Raw genomic sequence first — 20,968 nt, 5'->3', positions numbered from 1 at the left:
AGCTCCGCATCCCGGATTTACAATATCTCCTGCCTCGGCCTCCCGAGTTGCCTGGCCTACAGGACCCTGGCTGCTCGCCCGGCTAGGTTTTTTTTATTTTTTAGTAGAGACGGGGTTTCACCGTGTTAGCCAGGATGGTCTCGATCTCCTGACCTGGTGATCCGCCCGTCTCGGCCTCCCAAAGTGCTGGAATTACAGACTTGAGCCACCGCGCCTGGCCTTTTTTTGTTTTTTTGCCATGAAGTCTTGCTCTGTCGCCCAGGCATGATCTGGGCTCACTACAACCTCTGCCTCCTGGGTTCAAGTGATTCTCTTGTTTCAGCTTCCGGAGTAGCTGAATTATAGGTGTATGCCACCACGCCCAGCTAATTTTTTGGCTTTTTTGTTTGTTTGTTTGTTTGTTTTTGAGACAGTGTCACATTGTCACGCAGGCTGGAGTGCAGTGATGCATCTCAGTGCAACCTCCACTTCCCTAGTTCAAGTGATTCTCCTGTCTCAGCCTCCCGAGTAGCTGGGATTACAGGTGCATGCCACCATACCCGGCTAATTTTTTTGTATTTTTAGTACAGACAGGGTTTCACCATGTTGGCCAGACTGGTCTCAAACTCCTGACCTCAGGCAATCCACCTACCTTGGCCTCCCAAAGTGCTGGAATTACAGGCGTGAGCCACCGAGCCCAACAATTTTTTGTATTTTTAGTAGAGACAGGGTTTCACAATGTTGGCCAGGCTGGTCTTGAACTGCTGACTGCAAGTGATCCACCCCCCTCAGCCTCCCAAAGTGCTGGGATTACAGGCGTGAGCCACTTCGCTGGCCCTTTTTTTGGAGTTTTAAGCAATTGATTCTACAAGAAAAACGTATGATGGTAAACTGTTTTTTTCTTTAGATTAATGTGAGTCAGTCTCCTGATTGTTTCAAAACAGCAGTTAATACTGAAAAGTCATCTACAGTTATCTTAAAAATAAATATCCTGGGGCTGGTGCAGTGGCTCACGCCTGTAATCCCAGCACTTTGGAAGGCTGAGGTGGGTGGGTCACAAGGTCAGGAGTTTGAGACCAGCCTGGCCAAGATGGTGAAACCCTGTCTCTAACTAAAAACACAAAAATTTGCCAGGCACCGTGGCAGTCGCCTGTAATCCCAGCTATTCAGGAAGCTGAGGCAGGAGAATTGTTTAAACCCAGGAGGCAGAGGTTGCAGTGAGCTGAGATCACGCCACTGTACTCCAGCATGACCGACAGAGTGAGACTCTGTCTCAAAAAAATATAAATAAATAAATATCTTGGCCAGGCGAGGTGGCTCACGCCTGTAATCCCAGCACTTTGGGAGGCTAAGGTGGGTAGATCACAAGGTCAAGAGATTGAGACCATCCTGGCCAAAGTAGTGAAACCCCATCTCATCAGCCTTCCATTTTGCTAGCCTGCCAGTGTGCTGCTTATGATGTGCCACCTTAGTGTACCCCTCATCTTCCTAAGAGCCTGAGACAGGCTCTGGATGCTCAGATAACATCAGGATGCTGTGCTGGTGACAAATGTTTACAACCTAGAGGCTTTGTCATTTACTTCCAGTTTCCAAGCTGGGGTTCTAATTACTTACATTGTTGAGAACACGTTATTTGGGAAGAACTAGCAAACTGCTCAGATCCTAAAACCTGCCTCCTAGTTCCCTTCATCTTCAATTTGTGCTTCAAAATTTCTCTTACAAGAGCTGGATGTGGTGGCTCACGCCTGTAATCCCAGCACTTTGGGAGGCCAGGGCAGGCGGATCACCTGAGGTCAGGAGTTCAAGACTAGCCTGACCAACATGGAGAAACCCCATCTCTACTAAAAATATAAAATTAGCTGGGCGTGGTGGCACATGCTTGTAATCCCAGCTACTCGGGAGGCTGAGGCAGGAGACTCGCTTGAACCCGGGAGGTGGAGATTGCGGTGAGCCAAGATCGAACCATTGCACTCCAGCCTGGGCAACAAGAGTGAAACTCAGTCTAAAAAAAAAAAAAAAAAAAAAATTCCTCTGACAGAATTAGAAAACAGTAATAGCTCACACTCAGGCAGTCTTTATTCTCTCGTAGGCACTGTGTTAAGCCCTTTACATCCATCAATTATGGCATCTTCACAACAGTTGTCAGGTTATTTCCAATTTTCAGATGGGGAAAGGGTGGCACAAAGAGGGTAAGTGACTTGTCCACAGGCATATGGCTGGTAAATAGCAAAACTGGGACTCCAACACAGGGAGTCTGATTGCGGGGCTTGTGTTCTTACCTAAGATACACAGGGTCCTGACTGCCTTTGTTTGTCTGCATGGATGTTGGTGGGAACTCAATGTGTAGAGGAAAGTGGTTGGTAATTAGATTTCACTGCTGCAACCTCAAACATAGCCATCTTTCTGAACAACTAGGTCCATGCCAGCACTATCTGCTTTCAGGTTCCTCCTGTTCCTCCAATCCAAACTATAGTCAGCATTAGCTACTAACAATGATCAAGCAATTTCTATGTGGCAGGCATAGAACAAACATCTGAGCGTTTCACAAACCTCCCTGATACCTAATATTGTCCCTGTGTAAGGACAGAAAGCTCAAAGATGCTGCTAACTGGTTTGTTCCGATCAGGCAGTGATTGGCAGAACCCACACTTACACTTTCATTCCTCAAACACCTCAAGGACGAAAGCCTCCATCACTCTCAATTGCCTAAAGGATAGAAGCCAAATTCCTCACTGGCAGGCAAGGTGCCATGCTATCTTTCCCACCTTATCTCCCGCTGGGCTCCAGCTTGACTCCTCTGTTCCAGACTGGCATGTCTGTGCCCTCTCCCCCAACCTACAGGCACACTCCCAGTGCCCAGCCTTCCACCCATTGTTCCCATGACCTAGAAGGTCTTGTTTTCTCCTTTCAGCCTCCTCAAATCCTGTGTGACTACAGTTCAATCTTCCATTCATACAAAGTCCTCCTCCACTAAATGCTTCAGGTCCTAGCAGTCCCATTTGTCCCTTCTCCCTGCTGGTAGGAGTAGTAGCATTTGGTGGAAGAGGACTTGCATGAGATGGAATCAACAGGGACATTGATCACACACAGCTGTGCACTTTATTGTCAGTTCAGGCCAGCTGACTCACAGCTGCACGTTTGACACAGGGAGCTGAATATTTTGATCATATAGTATCTCACTTCATATATATGGTCAGAGGCAACACAGAGAAGTTTCCCTTGACCTGTTGTACCAAGGGACAAAAACAGCTTTTTGTGGACGAAATGCAAAGTAGATGGAATTGATCATCAGTGCCTTCTGTAGCTTCCCCTCCCCACAGGTTCTTCCAATACGTGGGAGGTGTATATGTGTATATATCTGCTTTCTACGTACTCTTTCTTTCTTTCCAATCGGGAAAACAGCTTTCTGTGGACGAAATGCAAAGCAGATGGAATTGATCATCAGTGCCTTCTGTAGCTTCCCCTCCCCACAGGTTCTTCCAATATGTGGGAGGTGTATATGTGTATATATCTACTTTCTCTGTACTCTTTTTTTTCTTTCCAATTGGGAAATAACAACCACAATAAAAGACACATTACTGTGTACCACTTACTTTTCTCAGCACTCCACAAGTATTAACTAATTTAGTCTTCCCAGTAACCCTTTGAAGTAGGCATTAGTATTAACCCCTTTTTATAGGTGAGGAGACTGAGTCACAGAGCGGTTAAGGAGCCTAAGGTCACAGAGCTTGGATTCAAAACTATGCATTTAATCAATATGCTATATTGCCTCACCAATAAAACAATGTATTGTTTTATTCTAATAATAAAAGTAATGCCTGCTAAGTGTTAAAAAAAAAAAATTAGATAGGGCGGGCATGGTGGCTCATGCCTGTAATCCCAGCACTTTGGGAGGCTGAGGTGGGCAGATCACTTGAGACCAGGAGTTCCAGACCAGCCTGGTCAACATGGTGAAATCCTGTCTCTACTAAAATAAAATAAAATAAAATAAAATAAAAATTAGCTAGGTGTGGTGGCAGGCGCCTGTAATCCCAGCTACTAGGGAAGCTGAGACATGAGAATCGCTTGGACCCCAGAAGCAGAGGTTGCAGTGAGCGGAGATCCCACCACTGGACTCCAGCCTGGGCAGCAGAGCAAGACTCTGTCTTGGGAGAAAAAAAAAAAAAAAGAGTGTAAAGTAGAATACCATCCATAATCCTATCACACAGGGAAAATTATATAACCTGCTCAAGCAGATAGAAACATGCATTAGTTTGTATTTCAACAATGAAAAAAAAGCACAGTGGAGCCACACTGTACCTTATGGCTAGTTTTCTTTGTGTTTTTTAATTAAAAAATTTGAATAGCTTCCTTGAGGTATAATTTATATACCATAAAATTTGTTTTAATCATACAAATAATTTTAGTAAATTTACAGTTTTGCAACCATTACTACAATCCAATTTTAGATCATTTCGTTACCCCTAAAATAGATTTATTTATTATTTTTTAAAAAATTTTATTATTTTGAGAGAGTCTCGCTCTGTCACCAGCCCGGAGTGCAATAGTGAGATCTTGGCTCACTGCAGCCTCTGCCTCCTGAGTTCAAGTGATTCTCTTGCCTCAGCCTCTCGAGTAGCTGGGACTACAGGCGCATGCCATCATGCCCAGTTAACTTTTTGTATTTTTAGTAGAGATAGGGTTTCACCATGTTGGCCAGGATGGTCTCGACCCCTTGACCTCATGATCTGTCTGCCTCTGCCTCCCAAAGTGTTGAGATTATGGGTGTGAGCCACCACACCTGGCCTTATTTATTTATTTATTTACTTACTTATTTATTTATTTATTTTTGGAGATGGAGTCTTACTCTGTTGCCCAGGCTGGAGTGCAATGGTATGATCATAGCTTACTACAGCCTCAAACTCCTGGGCTCAAGCCATCCTCCCACCACAGCCTCCCAAGGAGCTGGGATTACAGGCAAAAGGCACAAGCCACCATGCCTGGCTTCCCAAAGAATATTTTATATGCATTTGCACTTATTCCCAGTATCTACCTCCAGTTCCTGGCAACTGCTAATCTAATTTCTGTCTCTATTGATTTTGCCTTTTGTGAACATTTCATATAAATGTGGTTTTACCATAGGTAGTCTTTTGAATCTGGCTTCTTCTACATAGCGTAATGTTTTCAAGGTTCATCTGTGGTGTAGTATGTATCATTACTTCATTCCCTTGGACAGCTCAATAATATTCCATTGTATGGCTATAGCACAGTTTGTTCTTTCATTCACCTGTTGATGGACGTTTGAATTGTTTCAAATAAATAATGCTGGGCTGGGTGTGGTGGCTCACACCTGTAATCCTAGCACTTTGGGAGGCCAAGGCGGGCAGATCACCTAAGATCAGGCATTCAGGACCAGCCTGGCCAATATGGTAAAACCCCACATCTACTAAAAAATACAAAAATTAGGCTGGGTGTGGTGGCTCACGCCTGTAATCCTAGGACTTTGGGAGGCTGAGGTGGGCAGATCACCTGAGGTCAGGAGTTCAAGGCCACCCTGACCAACATAGAGAAACCCCGTCTCTACTAAAAATACGAAAATTAGCCAGGTGTGGTGGCACATGCCTGTAATCCCACTTACTTGGGAGGCTGAGGCAGGAGACTCACTTGAACCCAGGAGGCGGAGATTGTGGTGAGCTGAGATCTCGTCTTTGCACTCCAGCCTGAGCAACAAGCATGAAACTCCGTCTCCAAAAAAAAAAAAAAAAAAAAAAAAAAATATTAGCCAGGTGTGGTGGCAGGCGCCTGTAATCCCAGCTACTCAGGGGGCTGAGGCAGGGCTTACTGCTTGAGCCAGAGAGGCAGAGGTTACAGCAAGCCGAGATCGTGCCACTGCACTCCAGCCTGGGCAACAGTGAGACTCTGCTTAAAAAGAAAAAAAAAATGTTGCTATACATTTTAATGTACGAGTCTTTGCATGGGCGTATGTTTTCACTTCTCAGAGGAAGACCTAGTATTGAAATTATTGGGTCATATGTTAAGTTTTCCACAATTTTACACACCCATCAGCAGTATATGAGAGTCTGGTTTCTTCACATCCTAGTCAATACTTGCTATGGTCTATCTTGTTTATTATAGGTATCCTAGCGAGTGTGAAGCAATAGCTTATGTTTTTTATTTGTATTTCTCTAATGAGTAAATATACTGAACATCTTTTGGCTATTTGAATATTTTCTTTGGTAAAATGTCTAATCAAATCTTGTTTTTTTTTGTTTTTTTTTTTTTTAACAGGGTTTCGCTCTGTCTCCCAGGCTGGGATGCAGTGGCACCATCTCAGCTCACTGCAGCCTCCTGGGCTCAAGTGATCCTTCCACCTCAGCCTCCTGAGTAGCTGGGACTACAGGTGCACACTATTACACTTGGCTAATTTTCAAATTATTTACGGAGATGGGGTCTCCCTATATTACCCAAGCTGGTCTTGAACTCCTGGGTTCAAGAGATCCTCCTGCCTCAGCCTCTCAAAGTGCTGGGACTGCAGGTGTAAGCCACCATGCCCGGCTATATTAAATGCATTTTTTCAATTGAGGTGTCTTTTCATTATTAAATTTTAAGAGTTTTTATATATTCTGGATGCAAATCAGATATATGATGATCAGATATGTGATTTTCAAATATTTTCTCACAAAATGTTTTGGCTTGTATTTTCATTTTATTTTCTTTTTTCTTCTCTTTTTTTTTTTTTTTTTTTTTCTTTTCTTTGAGATGGAGTCTCCCTTGTTGCCTAGGCTACAGTGTGGTGGCGCCATCTTGGCTCACTGCAACCTCTACCTCCAGGGTTCAAGTGATTCTCCTGCCTCAGCCTCCTGATTAGCTGAGATTACAGGCACCTGCCACCACACCTGGCTAATTGTTGTATTTTTAGTAGAGGCAGAGTTTCGCCAAGTTGGCCAGGCTGGTCTCGAACTCCTGACATCAGGTGATCTGCCCGCCTTGGCCTCCCAAAGTGCTGGGATTATGGGCTTGAGCCACCGCGTCAGGCCATATTTTCATTTTCTTAATGTTATCTTTTGAAGACACAAAAGTTTTGAATTTTGGTGAAGTCCAGTTTGTCAGTTTTGTTCCTTTTATCACTTCTGCTTTTGTTGTTGTTGTTTTTTTTTTTTTTTTTGGAGATAGAGTCTTGTTCTGCGGCCCAGGCTAGAGTGCAGTGTTGTGATCTTGCCTCACTGCAACCTCTGCCCCCCCAGTTCAAGCAATTCTCCTGCCTCAGCCTCCTCAGTAGCTGGGATTACAGGAGCAGGTTGCCACGCCTGGCTAATTTTTTGTATTTTAGTAGAGATGGCGTTTCACCCTGTGTTGCCCAGGCTGGTCTCGAACTCCTGAGTTCAGGTGATCTACCTGCCTCGGCCTCCCAAAGTGCTAGGATTACAGGCATGAGCCACTGCACCTGGCCCACTTTTGCTTTTGGTGTTATGCCTAAGAAGTCTTTGCCTAACCCTGACATGTTTTAGAACTGCCCTTCCCCCCACTTACCAATATGTCTTGGACATATTTCTATTTCAGTAAATACAGATCTGTATCATCTTTATGGCTTCCTTGTCTGTCTGGAAAAAGGAGAGGAGAGAAAGGAGACAACAAAGTCAGGCTACTCGAAATATCCAGTACAAATTTGTTCATTCTTGGGGACTTCTTGTCTCTCTCTCTCTCTTTTTTTTTTTCTTGAGGCAGAGTCTCACTCTGTCACCCAGGCTAGAGTGCAGTGGCACTATCTCAGATCACTGCAACCTCTGCCTCCAGGATTCAAGTGATTCTCTAGCCTCAGCCTCCCAAGTAGCTGGAATTACAGGTGCCTACCACCCTGTCCAGCTAATTTTTGTATTTTAGTAGAGATGGGGTTTCATCATGTTGGCCAGGCTAGTCTCGAACTCCTGACCTCAAGTGATCTGCCTGCCTTGGCCTCCCAAAGTGCTGGGATTACAGGCATGAGCCACTGCGCCCAGACTTTTTTTTTTTTTTCTCTTGAAACAGAGTCTCCCTCTGTCGCCTAGGCTAGAGTGCAATGGAGCGATCTCGGCTCACTGCAAGCTCTGCCTCCCGGGTTTTAAGAGATTCTCCTGCCACAGCTCCTGAGTAGCTGAGATTACAGGCACGCCCCACCACGCCTGGCTGTTTTGTATTTTTAGTGGAGACGAGGTTTCACCATGTTGGTCAGGCTGGTCTCGAACTCCTGACCTCATGATGCACCCGCCTCTGCCTCCCAAAGTGCTGGGATTACAGGTGTGAGCCACTGCGCCCGGCCACTTTTTTTTTTTTTTTTTTTTTTTTGAGACGGAGTTTTGCCCTTTTTGCCCAGGCTGGAGTGCAAAGGCATGATCTTGGCTCACTGCAACCTCCGCCTCCCGAATTCAAGTGATTATCCTGCCTCAGCCTCCGGAGTAGCTGGGATTACAGGCATGCGCCACCACGCCTGGCTAATTTTGCATTTTTAATAGATTAGGGGTTTCACCATGTTGACTAGGTTGGTCTCGAACTCCTGACCTCAGGTGATCTGCCCGCCTCGGCCTCCCAAAGTGCTGAGATTATAGGCGTGAGCCACTGTGCAGGGCCTGTCTCTATTTTTGGTGGTCTCCTGTCTGATACCTCTTCTGTGTTTTGTGAATAAAAACTTTACTAGGCCATTAACTTCATCACAGCATTTTATGTTTTTATGCCTTGGTCACACAGATTCTTAGCCTTGAATTTTCTGTGGGCTTAAATTCCTCCTTCACAGATTCCAGTGATAGGATGCTTGTAAAGAACACATATTCCCCTGTAATTTGGGATTTGACAGTTGCTTCTTCCTGCATCTACTTCAGTGTCTAAAACTGGACAGGACCTTGGGAATGATTCAGCTCCAGTTTAGTGTTAAAATATAAATATGGCTCAGGCACGGTGGCTCACACCTATAAATCTCAGTGCTTTGGGAGGTGAAGGGAGGAGAATTACTTGAGGCTAGGAGTTTGAGACCAGCCTGAGCAACATAGTGAGCCCTTGTCTCCACAAAAAATTAAAAATTGGGGCCAGGCTGGGTGGCTTATGCCTGTAATCCCAGCACCTTGGGAGGCCGAGGCAGGCAGATCACGAGGTCAAGAGATCAAGACCATCCTGGCTAACATGGTGAAACCCCGTCTCTACTAAAAATACAAAAAATTAGCTGGGCATGGTGGCAGGCACCTGTAGTCCCAGCTACTTGGGAGGCTGAGGCAGGAGAATGGTGTGAACCCAGTAGGCGGAGCTTGCAGTAAGCCGAGATCATGCCACTGTACTCCAGGCTGGGCGAGAGAGTGAGACTGTCTCAAAAAAAAGGAAGAAGAAAAAGAAAAATTAGGCGTGGTAGCACATGCCTCTAGTCCTAGCTACTTGGAAGGCTGAGGCAGGAGGATCCCTTTAGCCCAGAAGCTGGAGGCTACAGTGAGCTATGACTGTGCCACTGCACTTTAGCCCGGGCAACAGAGCAAGACTCTATCTCTAAAAAATAAAAAAATAAATAAATAAAATATAAATCTGGAAAAAGAACATAAATATTGGATAATAGCAATTGACATGGGTGTTTTAATGGAAGATTTAAGAAGCATGAGCTATTCTGAACAAAGTAGTGGTTATCATTTATAAGGTTCCAGAATGGGATAGATGGTTGCATCCTAGCTCCTGTCAGGAGTAGAGTTTCACTGGTTTCACAGGTAGTGGTGCTGTGTAAAGCTAGAAGCTTCTTTTGGAAGTAACTTTCAGACAGAGAATACTAACGGAGAAATTTCAGACTGAGGGAAAAGGCCCGTGAGAGAGGCCTCAGAATTAGAGCTCCAAAGGCAGATTCGAGGATTTCAGAACTCTACTGAAAACACCAAACTGCTGAAAGAGGTGGCCACAGTACAACCATTTTGATGAGAAGCTGAACAGGGTGACCATGCCTCTTTGGAGAAATAATCCCCTAGGTCTGGAGGTGGCCCAGGATCCTGAAGGTTAATACCAGTGCTGGTGGAAAATAAGGAGCATTCAAAGTGCATTAAGACCCACTCTGGGGTCTTTAACTCGTTAACATGGAAAACAATAGCAAAGCACTGCTGGGGCCCCCTGCTGTGTGTATAGAATATACCGGAAGACTAAGACATGGAGATACCAGCTGGGAGCTACTGCAGAGATTCAGACTTGAGGTGAAGGACTGGCCTTAGGGAGCACGTGGGTGAGTAGGAAGAACTGCTCAGCAGGCCTTAGCTGCTGAGCATTTGTTGTTCAGGTGCAGAGAGGACACAGGCATGGCTGGGGCGGGAGTTCAGGATGAGAACCCTGGGACAGGCTGTAAGATGATCGAACCAGGTTTGTTTATTTATTTATTTTTTTTGGAGGTATAACGACATACAGTAAAATGCACAGATATGAAGTGTAGAATAAGTTTTGATAAATGTCTACATATGTGTAACCACCCCCACCTCAGTTTTTTAATATATATGTTTCTTTTTAAGTTTGAGTTTCCCGTGCCTGCAGAGTGTAAGTTTAAGCGGCCTCACAGGCAAGAAGCTATATGCACCTGAAGTGAACGGGAGCACGGGCTGGAACAGTAGATCGTAGATCGTAAAGTTATCTGGAGCGAAGGCGGTAAAAGTCTTGTGAGCAAATGAACACTGGTGCAGGAAGGGATAAACGGAGAACAGAAAGTTCCAACCTTTGAAATTTTTGAAGTGCTTGTGCCCTGCACACTGAGGATCTTATTTGTCGTACAAATAGGGCAAATCTTATTTACCCTATACATTTCTGAGGCCTTCCACCTCATATCTCTTAAGAGAGAAAAATTTTTTTTCTGACTTAGCTGTTGCCAAAGTCGGCTCTATGAAATCTGGTGCGCCTCTCTGGGCGAAAGGGAGCTAGAAGACCCCGTAGGGTGGTTTGCACCTCCTCCAAGCATGCAAGCATGGCCCTGCTCTTGACCTGGGGAGTCCAGCTTCCTCGGTGCAACGTGCTTTGGCAACCGGGTCTTGGCGCCTCCGAGAGCGGGGGGAGGGGTGCCCACGATTCCCAGGCCGCTCTGTACCTCCCGGTGGGCTTGCAGGGACCCTGCAGCAAAGCCCTGGATGCTTGCAGCCGGTGCAAGTTTGCAAGCAGCTGGAGAGCGGTGGCTGGAGTCGGGGGGCGGTGGGCGTGGCCACGCTCCCTTCCAGGCAGTCCCGGGAATGTTCTGAAAAGTATCCAAAAGTTCTGCGTCGCGCGCGCGCGCGCCAAAAGAAAAGGCACAACCCCCCACCACTCCGGGCGTGGCGTGTCCAGACCTCGCCACTCCAGCTGCAACTTCGGCTGCAGCGTACACGTCTCCTGCGCCTCCTCCTCCCGAGCCTCGCTGTCCGTCGGGTTCATACCTCGCAGCAATCACCAGGCGAGAGAGGCGGCCAGAGTGCTCGCACTTCTCCTAGGGGCACCATGCCCAACGACGAGGCATTCAGCAAGCCCTCTACACCGTCGGAAGCCCCTCACGCCCCCGGGGCACCGCCGCAGGGCAAAGCCGGGGGCTTTGGCAAAGCGTCTGGGGCGCTAGTGGGGGCGGCCGGCGGTTCGAGCGCCGGGGGCAGCAGCGGCGGAGGCGGCTCCAGCTCCGGGGCGTCGAGCCTGGGTGCCGGGAGCAAGAAGTCCCCACGGCTGCCCAAGTGCGCACGCTGCAGGAACCACGGCTACGCGTCGCCGCTCAAGGGCCACAAGCGCTTCTGCATGTGGCGGGACTGCCAGTGCAAGAAGTGCAACCTGATCGCCGAGAGGCAGCGCGTGATGGCCGCGCAGGTGGGTGCGGGCGTCCGGGAGCCGGGGTTCAGCCCTAGTTTTTTTTTTTTTTTTTTTTTTTTAGATGGAGTCTAGCTCTGTTGCCCCAGGCTGGACTGTAGTGGCGCGATCTCGGCGCACTGCAACCTCAGCCTCCTGGGTTCAAGCAATTTTCCTGTCTCAGCCTCCCAAGTAGCTGGGACTCCAGGCGCACGCCACCCACCATGCCCGGCTAATTTTTGTATTTTTAGTAGAGATGGGGGTTTCACCATATTGGTCAGACTGGTTTCCAACTCCTGACCTCAGGTGATCCACCCGCCTCGGCCTCCCAAAGTGCTGGGATTACAGGCGTGGGCCACCGCTCCCGGCCTGGCCCGAGTTTTTTGGATGAAGTCCCCCCAGCATGGCCGTCGCCATGTGGGTCCTGGGTTGTGGAGAGACGCCGCGGTACTTGCCGACGGCCGCGGCGCTTGGGGTCCTGGGCTCCCGGCCACGCTACAACGCCAGTCTGGGAGGGCCAGAGACGTGTCTCTGATCCCGCCCACCGGGCAGAGTTGCGGGCTTCGCTGGGCTCGGGGTTCCATACGATCTCTGACCCTGCCTTTCAGCGAAGTTTCGGGGTTAGCCTGTACGGGAGTCCATGGGATCTCTAACTCGCTCCGCTGAAGAGAGTCGCGGGGCTTCTCTGTGCTCCCGGGTCCCTGAGATCCCTGATCCCGCTCTCAGGGCAGGGAATTTCGGGGTTCGCCTCTCTGGGCTTCCCCGCGATCCCAGAGCCCGCGCTCCAACAGAGCTGGCAGGGTTGGTTGGTCTAGAGGAGTCTTCAGGATCTTCGCTTCGGCCCTCCGAAGTGAGGGTAGTAGGGAGGGTTCGACTGACTCCAAGGGAATCCCCGGGATCTCTAGCCCCACTCTCCCAGCAGAGTATTGCGGAATTCTCTCCGCTTCAGGGTCCCAAGATCTCCGACCGTGCCTTGGGAGCTGAGGGTTTCGGGGTTCGATTTCATCGAGCGCCCCCAGAATCCCTGACTCTGCCCCTTTGCTGAGTTGCACTTAAATAAGAAAGGATCTTGGAGGGCGCCAGTGCTGGCCGCTCGGTTGGGGGAAAGGGAGACTCGGCCCGGCTGCTGCTTACCAGGGTAACCTGTCGGACGGAAAGCCTTGTTTGTCTTTCTGGAAAAGTCGCTGCAGTGGACGCGCGTTGCGTGGTCTTCCCTGAGCGCCTGACGCACTTTTTATCTTTGTCCCGCGTGGATGGAGGCTGAGCGTCTCAGCCATTTTGAGAACTCTGGAAATTTTATTAGCGTTTTAAAATTTGCATTCTCGACCGAAGATTAAAGTGCAAATTCTTTGAATATGTTTTAAAGCACGCTTACGAATTTAAAAAAATGTGCGCAGGTGGGAAAAAGCGCGCTAGGGTTTGAGATTTTTGTCCGTCTGTGGTTTTGTTTTTTTAAAGGTTCCTAAGTCGGCTAGTAATTTAACATTTTAACGGAAAGTTAATGTCGTTAGTATTCTAAAAGGATTTTTAGAAGGCAGTAATCTACGATATTTCCAGCTAAAAGTTGTTTCATCTTTTTAAGACAGGTTATTTAAAATTAAAAGATAACAAAGAAATGTTTGCTAACGATGTGCTACTTTTGATTAGGAACGTGTAAATATCCTCCATTGAAAACAAATGCCCGAAGGTTATATGCTTTTATGTAATACTTTAGATTTTTACAAATGTGTTTTATACTAAACCTGTTTTGACTTCACAGATGGCGAGTGCAATCATGAAAATAGATATTGTTTTGCTTAATTTCTTAATAGACATTTTAAGCTTAATCTATAGTGGATGAAAAGAATACACTGGGTGTGGCAATAAAATGCGTCACAATGAGTTTACTGAAAAAAATTAATGGACTTTTAAATTACACTGGGTAGAAAAATAAACATTTAGTCGTTGGCTTAAATATTTAGTGTGGAGAACATGATTGGGGATTTCTCAAAATGTAGTAAAATATTCTAGTAGAGAAATTAATTTGGAATAACCTTTATTAGTAGAGGAGGCTGCTTACACCGTTAAAAACAAAAGCAACTCAAGGTCACTTAGAATGGGAAACTTCAGTATTTTTTTCTACACCAGAATGTGTGTACTGTGTCAGATGAATCCTTAAAAATCTGTAAAACAACTACTTTTGAGTCATTTTAAATAGTTTGATTTTATATATGATTCTAAAATAATCGTATAGTTGCATTTTAATCAACTGTTATCCCCTTTCCTTTTATATAATATTTCCTAAGAAACATTGAGAGAAGGTCCTTAGCGAGATACCTGAGCATTTTGGATATGCATCGGGTTTGTGTAAATAAGGATGTGAGTATGCACTGACATACTTCAGAGGTTTGCAGGGGTTTAAAACTTCTTTCTGGTCAGATTCATTGATGTTCTCTTTCTAAGCCTCTTGGTTAGTAATAGGAAATTCAAGCTTAATTATTTAATCTTAAGTCATTAATTATTTAAGGTCAATTTTTCTAAGTCGAAGACTATTTTTGGCTATGAGGAAAAATTACTTCCCAATTAATCAGCTTTCTGTGTTTGGACTGTAGTTTTCCTAAAGCAACATATAAATTGTAGTTGTTTTTTCTTCCTTTTTTTTTTTAGACTGGAGTCTCGCTCTGTCCCCCAGGCTGGAGTGCAGTGACTTGATCTTGGCTTACTGCAACCTCCGCCTCCCGGATTCAAGTGATTCTTCTGCCACAGCCTCCCGAGTAGCTGAGACTACAGGCACCTGCCACCACACCCGGCTGATTTTTGTATTTTTAGTAGAGACGGGATTTCACCATATTGGCCAGGCTGGTCTCAAACTCCTGACCTCAGGTGATCCACCCGCCTCAGCCTCCCACAGTGCTGGGATTGCAGGTGTGAGCCACTGTGCCTGGCCTGTAGTTGAGTTGTAATCTAACGTTTTGATTTTACCTTTGGCTTATATTTGGGCAGCTCTGCGGTGCTGGGGCTTCACTGTCATTTCATGAGCACCATACCTTAGTCAGTTTCAACAGAAAGGCTTTTTACATGCAGTAAGTAAAAATACAGTTAATTTTCTTTAAACCTATTTTTTAAATCTTATTTATTTATTTATTTTGAGAAGGAGTCTTGCTCCATCACCCAGGCTGGAGTGCAGTGGCTTGATTTCGGCTCACTGCAACCTCCGCCTCCTGGATTCAAGTAATTCTCCTTTATACCTCCTGAGTAGCTGGGATTACCGGCGCATGCTACCACACCTGGCTAATTTTTGTATTTTTAGTAGACGGGGTTTCACCATATTGGTCAGGCTGGTCTGGAGCTGCTGACCTCAGGTGTTACCCCTGCCTTGGCCTCCCGAAGTGATGGGATTACAGGTGTGAGCCACCCCACCTGGCCTTTTTTCAATCTTTAACAATGTTAATTAAAAGAAGATAAATTGAAGAGGGACCATGAAGAGTATGTCAGGTCCTTTCCAGTCTCCAGTTCTGACTCTCCTTTCGTCTGTCTGGAATATCACACACCTGTCTTCACCCTTCCTCCCTGCCTTCTGCCTCTTCTGCCTTCAGGGACTTCAACGCCAGATTCCAGTCCCTTTCTCCACTGCTTCTCCCACATGCTCCCTCCACCCCAGGAAACAGGGCTCTCCAGGCTTTCCTAAGCAGCTCCTGCCTTTCCTGTCCACCCTGTTCCGTATTGTTCCAGTATGTTCTGCCCCTTCATCCTTGCCTGTCCAAGCCCTCCTCATCCTATTCTTCAATGCTCTGTCCAAATACTACTGCTGGCTGATTTTAACGTGTTAAAGACATTTCTCTCTCTTTCTTCTGTAGGAGTGAAAGGTACTTTCTTCTTTTTTTTTTTTTTTTTTTTTTTTTTTTTTTTTTTGCTGAGAAGAATGTATATTCTGTTGATTTGGAGTGGAGAGTGAAAGGTACTTTCTTCTGTGTACCACTCTTGTGGTGTTTGTCACAGTTTGCCTTGTGTTGTAGTGGCATGTTTGCTTGCCTCCTGTTTCACCTTTTTTAAAATTTTTTTTTGGAGACATAGTCTTGCTTTGTTGCCTAGGCTGAAGTGAAGTGTTGCTATCTCGGCTCACTGCAACCTCTGCCTCCTGCGTTTAAGCGATTCTCCTGCCTCAGCCTCCCGAGTAGCTGGGACTACAGGTGGGCCAATATGCCCGGCTAATTTTTGTATTTTTTTTTTAGTGAAGATGGGGTTTCACCATGTTGGCCAGGCTGATCTCAAACTCCTGACCTTCAGTGATCGGCCCACCTGTGCCTCCATGGCAAAAGTGCTGGGATTACAGATGTTAACCACCATTCTTGGCCCTGTTTCATTTGTTAAACTGTAAGTAATGTAGGATCCAATCTACTCTTATTGGTCCCTGTTTTTAGTACAGTGGCCTTTTACAAGTTTGTGGAATGAAGGAGTGAGTGATCCCATTTTCCTTCCTAATCTGTCAGTGCTTCTGACCCACTCTGCTCTTCAGATTGTACTCCTTCACTTGGCTGACTACAGTTTTTTCCTGATCCTCCCTAGCCAACCTTATTCTACACAATGATTTGTTTAACAAGCTTTTCTGTTTGTTAAGAGACTGGGTCTTACTCTGTCTCCTAGGCTGTAGTGCAGTGGCTCGATCATAGCCCACGGCAGCCTCAAACTCCTGGGCTTAAGTGATTCTCCTGCCTTAGGCTCCTGAGTAGCTGGGATTCCAGGCATGTGCCACCATATCTGACAACAAGCATTTTTTGAGCACCTACTGTCTGGCTTATAAAACTGTTTCTAGGCTTTGCATATCATAGTTACCTGGGTGGGTTTAAGAAGAAATGGGAGATTTTCAGACCTCACCTCCAGAGCTAGTGAATCGTGGTGTCTGGGATGGGTGGGGCTTCTGTGCTTTGGCAAAGCTGATTCTGGAGTGCTGGAAGATAACTCATTGTCGTGTGCTTCCAGGTGGCCCTGAGAAGGCAGCAGGCCCAGGAGGAGGAATTGGGCATCAGCCACCCCATCCCACTGCCTAGTGCAGCCGAGCTACTTGTCAAAAGAGAGAACAATGGCAGCAACCCGTGCCTCATGACTGAGAGCAGTGGCCCCTCTCAGCCACCACCAGCCAGTGTCCCCACCACTGCAGCTTCAGGTAATCTGGGGGCGCTGGGGTTCACATGGAGACTGGGCATGAGGGAGGAAGAAGGGCTGCAGCCACAGAAACAGGACTCCCCTGAGCTACATACAGTGTTTAGAGCTTAGAGGATTTTGTAAAGGATTCTCCCTCTGAAGGTCTGTTTTTGCCTGCATCACAAAGGCAGGGGCCATGAATTCTAGAAATGCAGGTTCAACTCTTTCCTGTTGAATATTAGTCAAGACTGAATCTGGACAGGGAATGATGTCAGAGAGAGGTGAGTTTGTTCAGATTTCATCTCAGTCCACCCCTTCATTTTCCAGTCATCCTTGTGGGAACTAAATGTCCTTGTTTCCTAAAACTAGACGTTCACTTCTCCACTGCATCCATTTGGGGAAAGTGTCTAGAAAGGCCAAATCCTAGTGTCAGATTTGAATGAGCACTGGGAAGTAACACAAAGGCAGGCCACATTGGCTTGAATTCTCTCCCCTGGGTGCTAAGGAGGAGTGTGTGCTTTTTACACATGTGAAACCTGAGCCATAGGCAGTTACGGGATTGCCAAGTTTACTGAATTAGAAAGTATCTGAATGAGTTTATCTGTCTCCAAAGCTCAATACTCAATGTGCTTACTGCACTAGGTCTCTAAATTACAGGGGTCTGGAGTAAAGTACAGGGGTCTGTTCCAGTATGGAAGCCCCCAGCCACATGTGGCTATTTAAATTTAAATTCATTACAATGAAATAAATGAAAACATTCAGTTTCTTCATTGCACTAGCCACATTTCGTGTGCTCAGTAGCCACATACAGCTCAGGGCTACCATATTGGATAATGCATTTCTGTCTCTTAGAAAATCTAATTTGATGGCACTGGTCTAGAATGTGGGAGCTATAAGACATCCACCAAATAAAGACCTGTGGAATCTTGTTGTTCCTGGCAATTAAATACACATACTATAATTCACAGAATATCTGTAAATGTCTTTAAAGTGTTCTAAGCTCCATGAAATACAGCCTAGCAGTGTGATAATCACCTTGACTAAGCTTTCATGAATTACTCAGTTTGCTGGGCTTAACCACTGTGTACTAAAGTCACACAACTGTGTATCATTAACTAGCTGTGCAACTTTGGAGAGTTACTTAAGCTCTCTGGGCCATTTTTTTCCTCTTGTCAAAAATGAGGGAAAGGGTTCCTGAGGGTCTTAAAGATCTTATGAATCTTGGCCATTATTAAAAAGGAAGTTAAGCAGAAAAGAAGTTAAAAAAGAAGTTAAGCACCAAAGAAAGCAGGAAGGTGTGTCTGTGTCTGTCTCTGTGTATTTTACTGAAGTTATTGACTAATTAACAGAGGTCAAGATTCTCTTTTTTCTTTGCTTGGATTGGCTGCTCAATAGTATGTCCTTATAATAGTTTTCTTTTCTTTTCTTTTCTTTTGAGATGGAGTCTCGCTCTGTTGCCAGGCTGGAGTGCAGTGGTGTGATCTTGGCTCACTGCAACCTCCACCTCCTCGGTTCAAATGATTCTCCTGTCTCAGCCTCCTGAGTAGCTAGGACTACAGACGCCTGCCACCACACCTGACTAACTTTTGTATTTTTTAGTAGAATTTGAGTTTTCCATGTTGGCCAGGCTGGCCTTGAACTCCTGATCTCAAGTGATCCACCCACCTCAGCCTCCCAAAGTGCTGGGATTACAGGCGTGAGCTGCCGTGCCCAGCCAAAACTTTGCTTTTCATAGAAAGGAAGGAGTATATCAGAAATATAATCTTTACGCTTTAAGATTTTAAGATGTGTCCAAGGTTTAGTGACTAAATGATACAGGGCTGATCTGGTGGATTTAGTTGTGGGGCTGAGATGAGAAATGGGATGTGTCACATGAGTAAAGACGGCAAGTCCCAGTGCCAGGTTTTCCGTAGGGGAGTAGCTCATTTGATTTTCACAAACGTCTCAGGAGGTAGGAATTATCCTCATTTACAGATAGGAAAACTGAGGCTTAGTAAATGGTAAGGAGGCTGCCACAGAATGGAGCTGGCTGGGCTAGGATTTATTCCAGGCCTGTCTGGTTCCAAAACCCATGGATTTCCCACTCGACTGGGACCAGTTGTCATGTTTCCTTGAAAAATGGACACTTATGATTGTTTAGAGGCTGTGGTCTAATCCTCAGAGCAACTTAGGGCTGGTGGACAGTTAGCAACAATGTTAGGGGGAAAGTTCCTGCCATTCTATCTTGGCACAGAAGACAGCAGCCGTGGATCTTCACAGGAAGAAATACAGGGAAAGGCCAGTGATGGATCAGTGTCAGTGCTGGATGTGGCATGATATCACAGTTTGATTATAAACCCTAAGATAGTAGAGCTTTGGAGAAGGACTTTAGGTTGTGCAGAGTTCAGAACGACTCTCACAAGGGTGTTTCAGAGTGGTGATAGGGAAAGTTACAAAAGGAAGCAGTAGCGGGGCAAGATGGAGGGTTCAGGGTCAAGGAGGATTTTACCAGGGTCCCTTTCTCACCTGTGGAGTTGACAGACCTTGCAGTCATTCTACAGCCTTGAACTAGCACTCATAGGGAAGGGGAATGTGGAAGCCTACAGTGTGCTGTGCTCATTTGCTCAGGCACAGGTGGGCAAGTATGGCTCCGGGGGAGCCTTTACCTTCTGAGGACGATGGGCTCACACTCTCTCTTTTTTTTTTTTTTTTTTTTTTTTTGAGACGGAGTTTTGCTCCTGTTGCCCAGGCCGGAGGGCAATGGCACAATTTTGGCTCACTGCAAACTCCGCCTCCCAGGTTCAAGCGAATCTCCTGCTTCAGCCTTTCAAGTAGCTGGGATTACAGGCATGCGCCACCTGGCTAGTTTTGTATTTTTAGTAGAGACGGGGTTTCCTCCATGTTGGTCAGGCTGGTCTCGAACTCCCGACCTCAGGTGATCCACCCGCCTCAGCCTCCCAAAGTTCTGGGGTTACAGGCGTGAGCCACCACGCCCAGCCGACAATAGGTTCTCTGCTAACCAGCTCATCTCTCTAGGGCAGGAGCCACAGGTTGCTGTCATTCATGGGATTTGCTACCAGACCTCCTGAGTGGGGATTGATAACTTCTGGACTGGGTTAGGATGTGAGCAAGAGGGATATTGAAATGCCAGCAGAATTAAACTACATAAATATAGAGACAGAAAGATGGAGTGTGGGAGTGTAGGGGAGAGAGAAAAAAACAGACAGACTGTGGAGAGTCCTGAAGCTTGTATGCAGCAAAGGGAGCTTAACTTCTTCGATAGCTTCCCACTAACAAATACATAGCTTATATTCATTTTTCAGAGATTGGCTTTACTTAAAATAATTTCATGCGGGTAAATGGTAAACATGTATAGTGGAGTACAAAAATATATTCCATAAAAGATCGTTGTTCTTCTAACCCCAACCTACAGCTCTCTTTGTCATTCCAGGATGACTTACTACATGTACAGATGTATGTGTCTGTTTATCCTTTTCATATGTACATGTAAAATATTCACATAATTAATATAGTGGAAGTGTATTGTTCCTACTTGTGTCTAATTAGCTTTTTTCATTTACTACAGCTGAGAATTTTTAGTGACCTAGAATTCCACTGTATAGATGTGGAAGGCCAGCCAGGCACAATGGCTCATGCCTGTAATCCCAGCACTTTGGGAGGCCGAGGCGGGCGGATCACCTGAGGTCAGGAGTTCTAGACCAGCCTGGTCAACATGGGGAAACCCTGTCTCTACTGAAAATATAAAAATTAGCCGGGCGTGGTGGCACACGCCTGTAATCCCAGTTACTTGGGAGGCTGAGGCAGGAGAATCTCTTGAACCTGGGAGGTGGAGGTTGCAGTGAGCCGAGATTGTGTCATTGCACTCCAGCCTGGGCGATAGAGTGAGACTCTGTCTCAAAAAAAAAAAAAAAAGAAAGAAAGAAAAATAGGTGTGGAAGGCTACGATTTGAAGTTATGCAGTGAGAGGTGGAAGTTGTAGGAGTTGTCATGGAGTAGTAAAACCTAGCAACCCGGCCCACCTTGGGGCAAGTTACTAACTTTCTACTTTCTGATACCTGGTGTCTAGTGTTTACTAGGTCAGTAGCTTAGTGAAATTTAGTTGACTTTTATT

The 20,968-nt window shown here is 46.0% G+C and overlaps 1 protein-coding gene across 3 annotated transcripts in view; it reads left to right on the top strand.

Annotated features, from left to right (window-relative positions):
- Window positions 1–11,217: 11,217 nt before the first annotated feature.
- Window positions 11,218–20,968, top strand: part of DMRT1 (doublesex and mab-3 related transcription factor 1) — a 131,724-nt gene continuing 121,973 nt past the window's right edge. For 2 of the 3 annotated variants that reach the window (XM_017883648.1, XM_017883660.1), the window contains exons 1-2: window positions 11,218–11,757; window positions 16,696–16,879. In XM_017883648.1, the coding sequence (XP_017739137.1) occupies window positions 11,404–11,757; window positions 16,696–16,879 (538 nt within the window). In that variant the 5' untranslated portion in view covers window positions 11,218–11,403. The remainder of the gene's footprint in view (window positions 11,758–16,695; window positions 16,880–20,968) is intronic. The other variant, XM_017883654.1, reaches the window with a different exon arrangement.

This window comes from Rhinopithecus bieti, unplaced genomic scaffold (genome assembly GCF_001698545.2).
Source record: "Rhinopithecus bieti isolate Rb0 unplaced genomic scaffold, ASM169854v2 scaffold_641, whole genome shotgun sequence".
Classification (NCBI taxonomy): Eukaryota; Metazoa; Chordata; class Mammalia; order Primates; family Cercopithecidae; genus Rhinopithecus; species Rhinopithecus bieti.
This window is presented reverse-complemented; position numbering and strand designations above follow the sequence as displayed.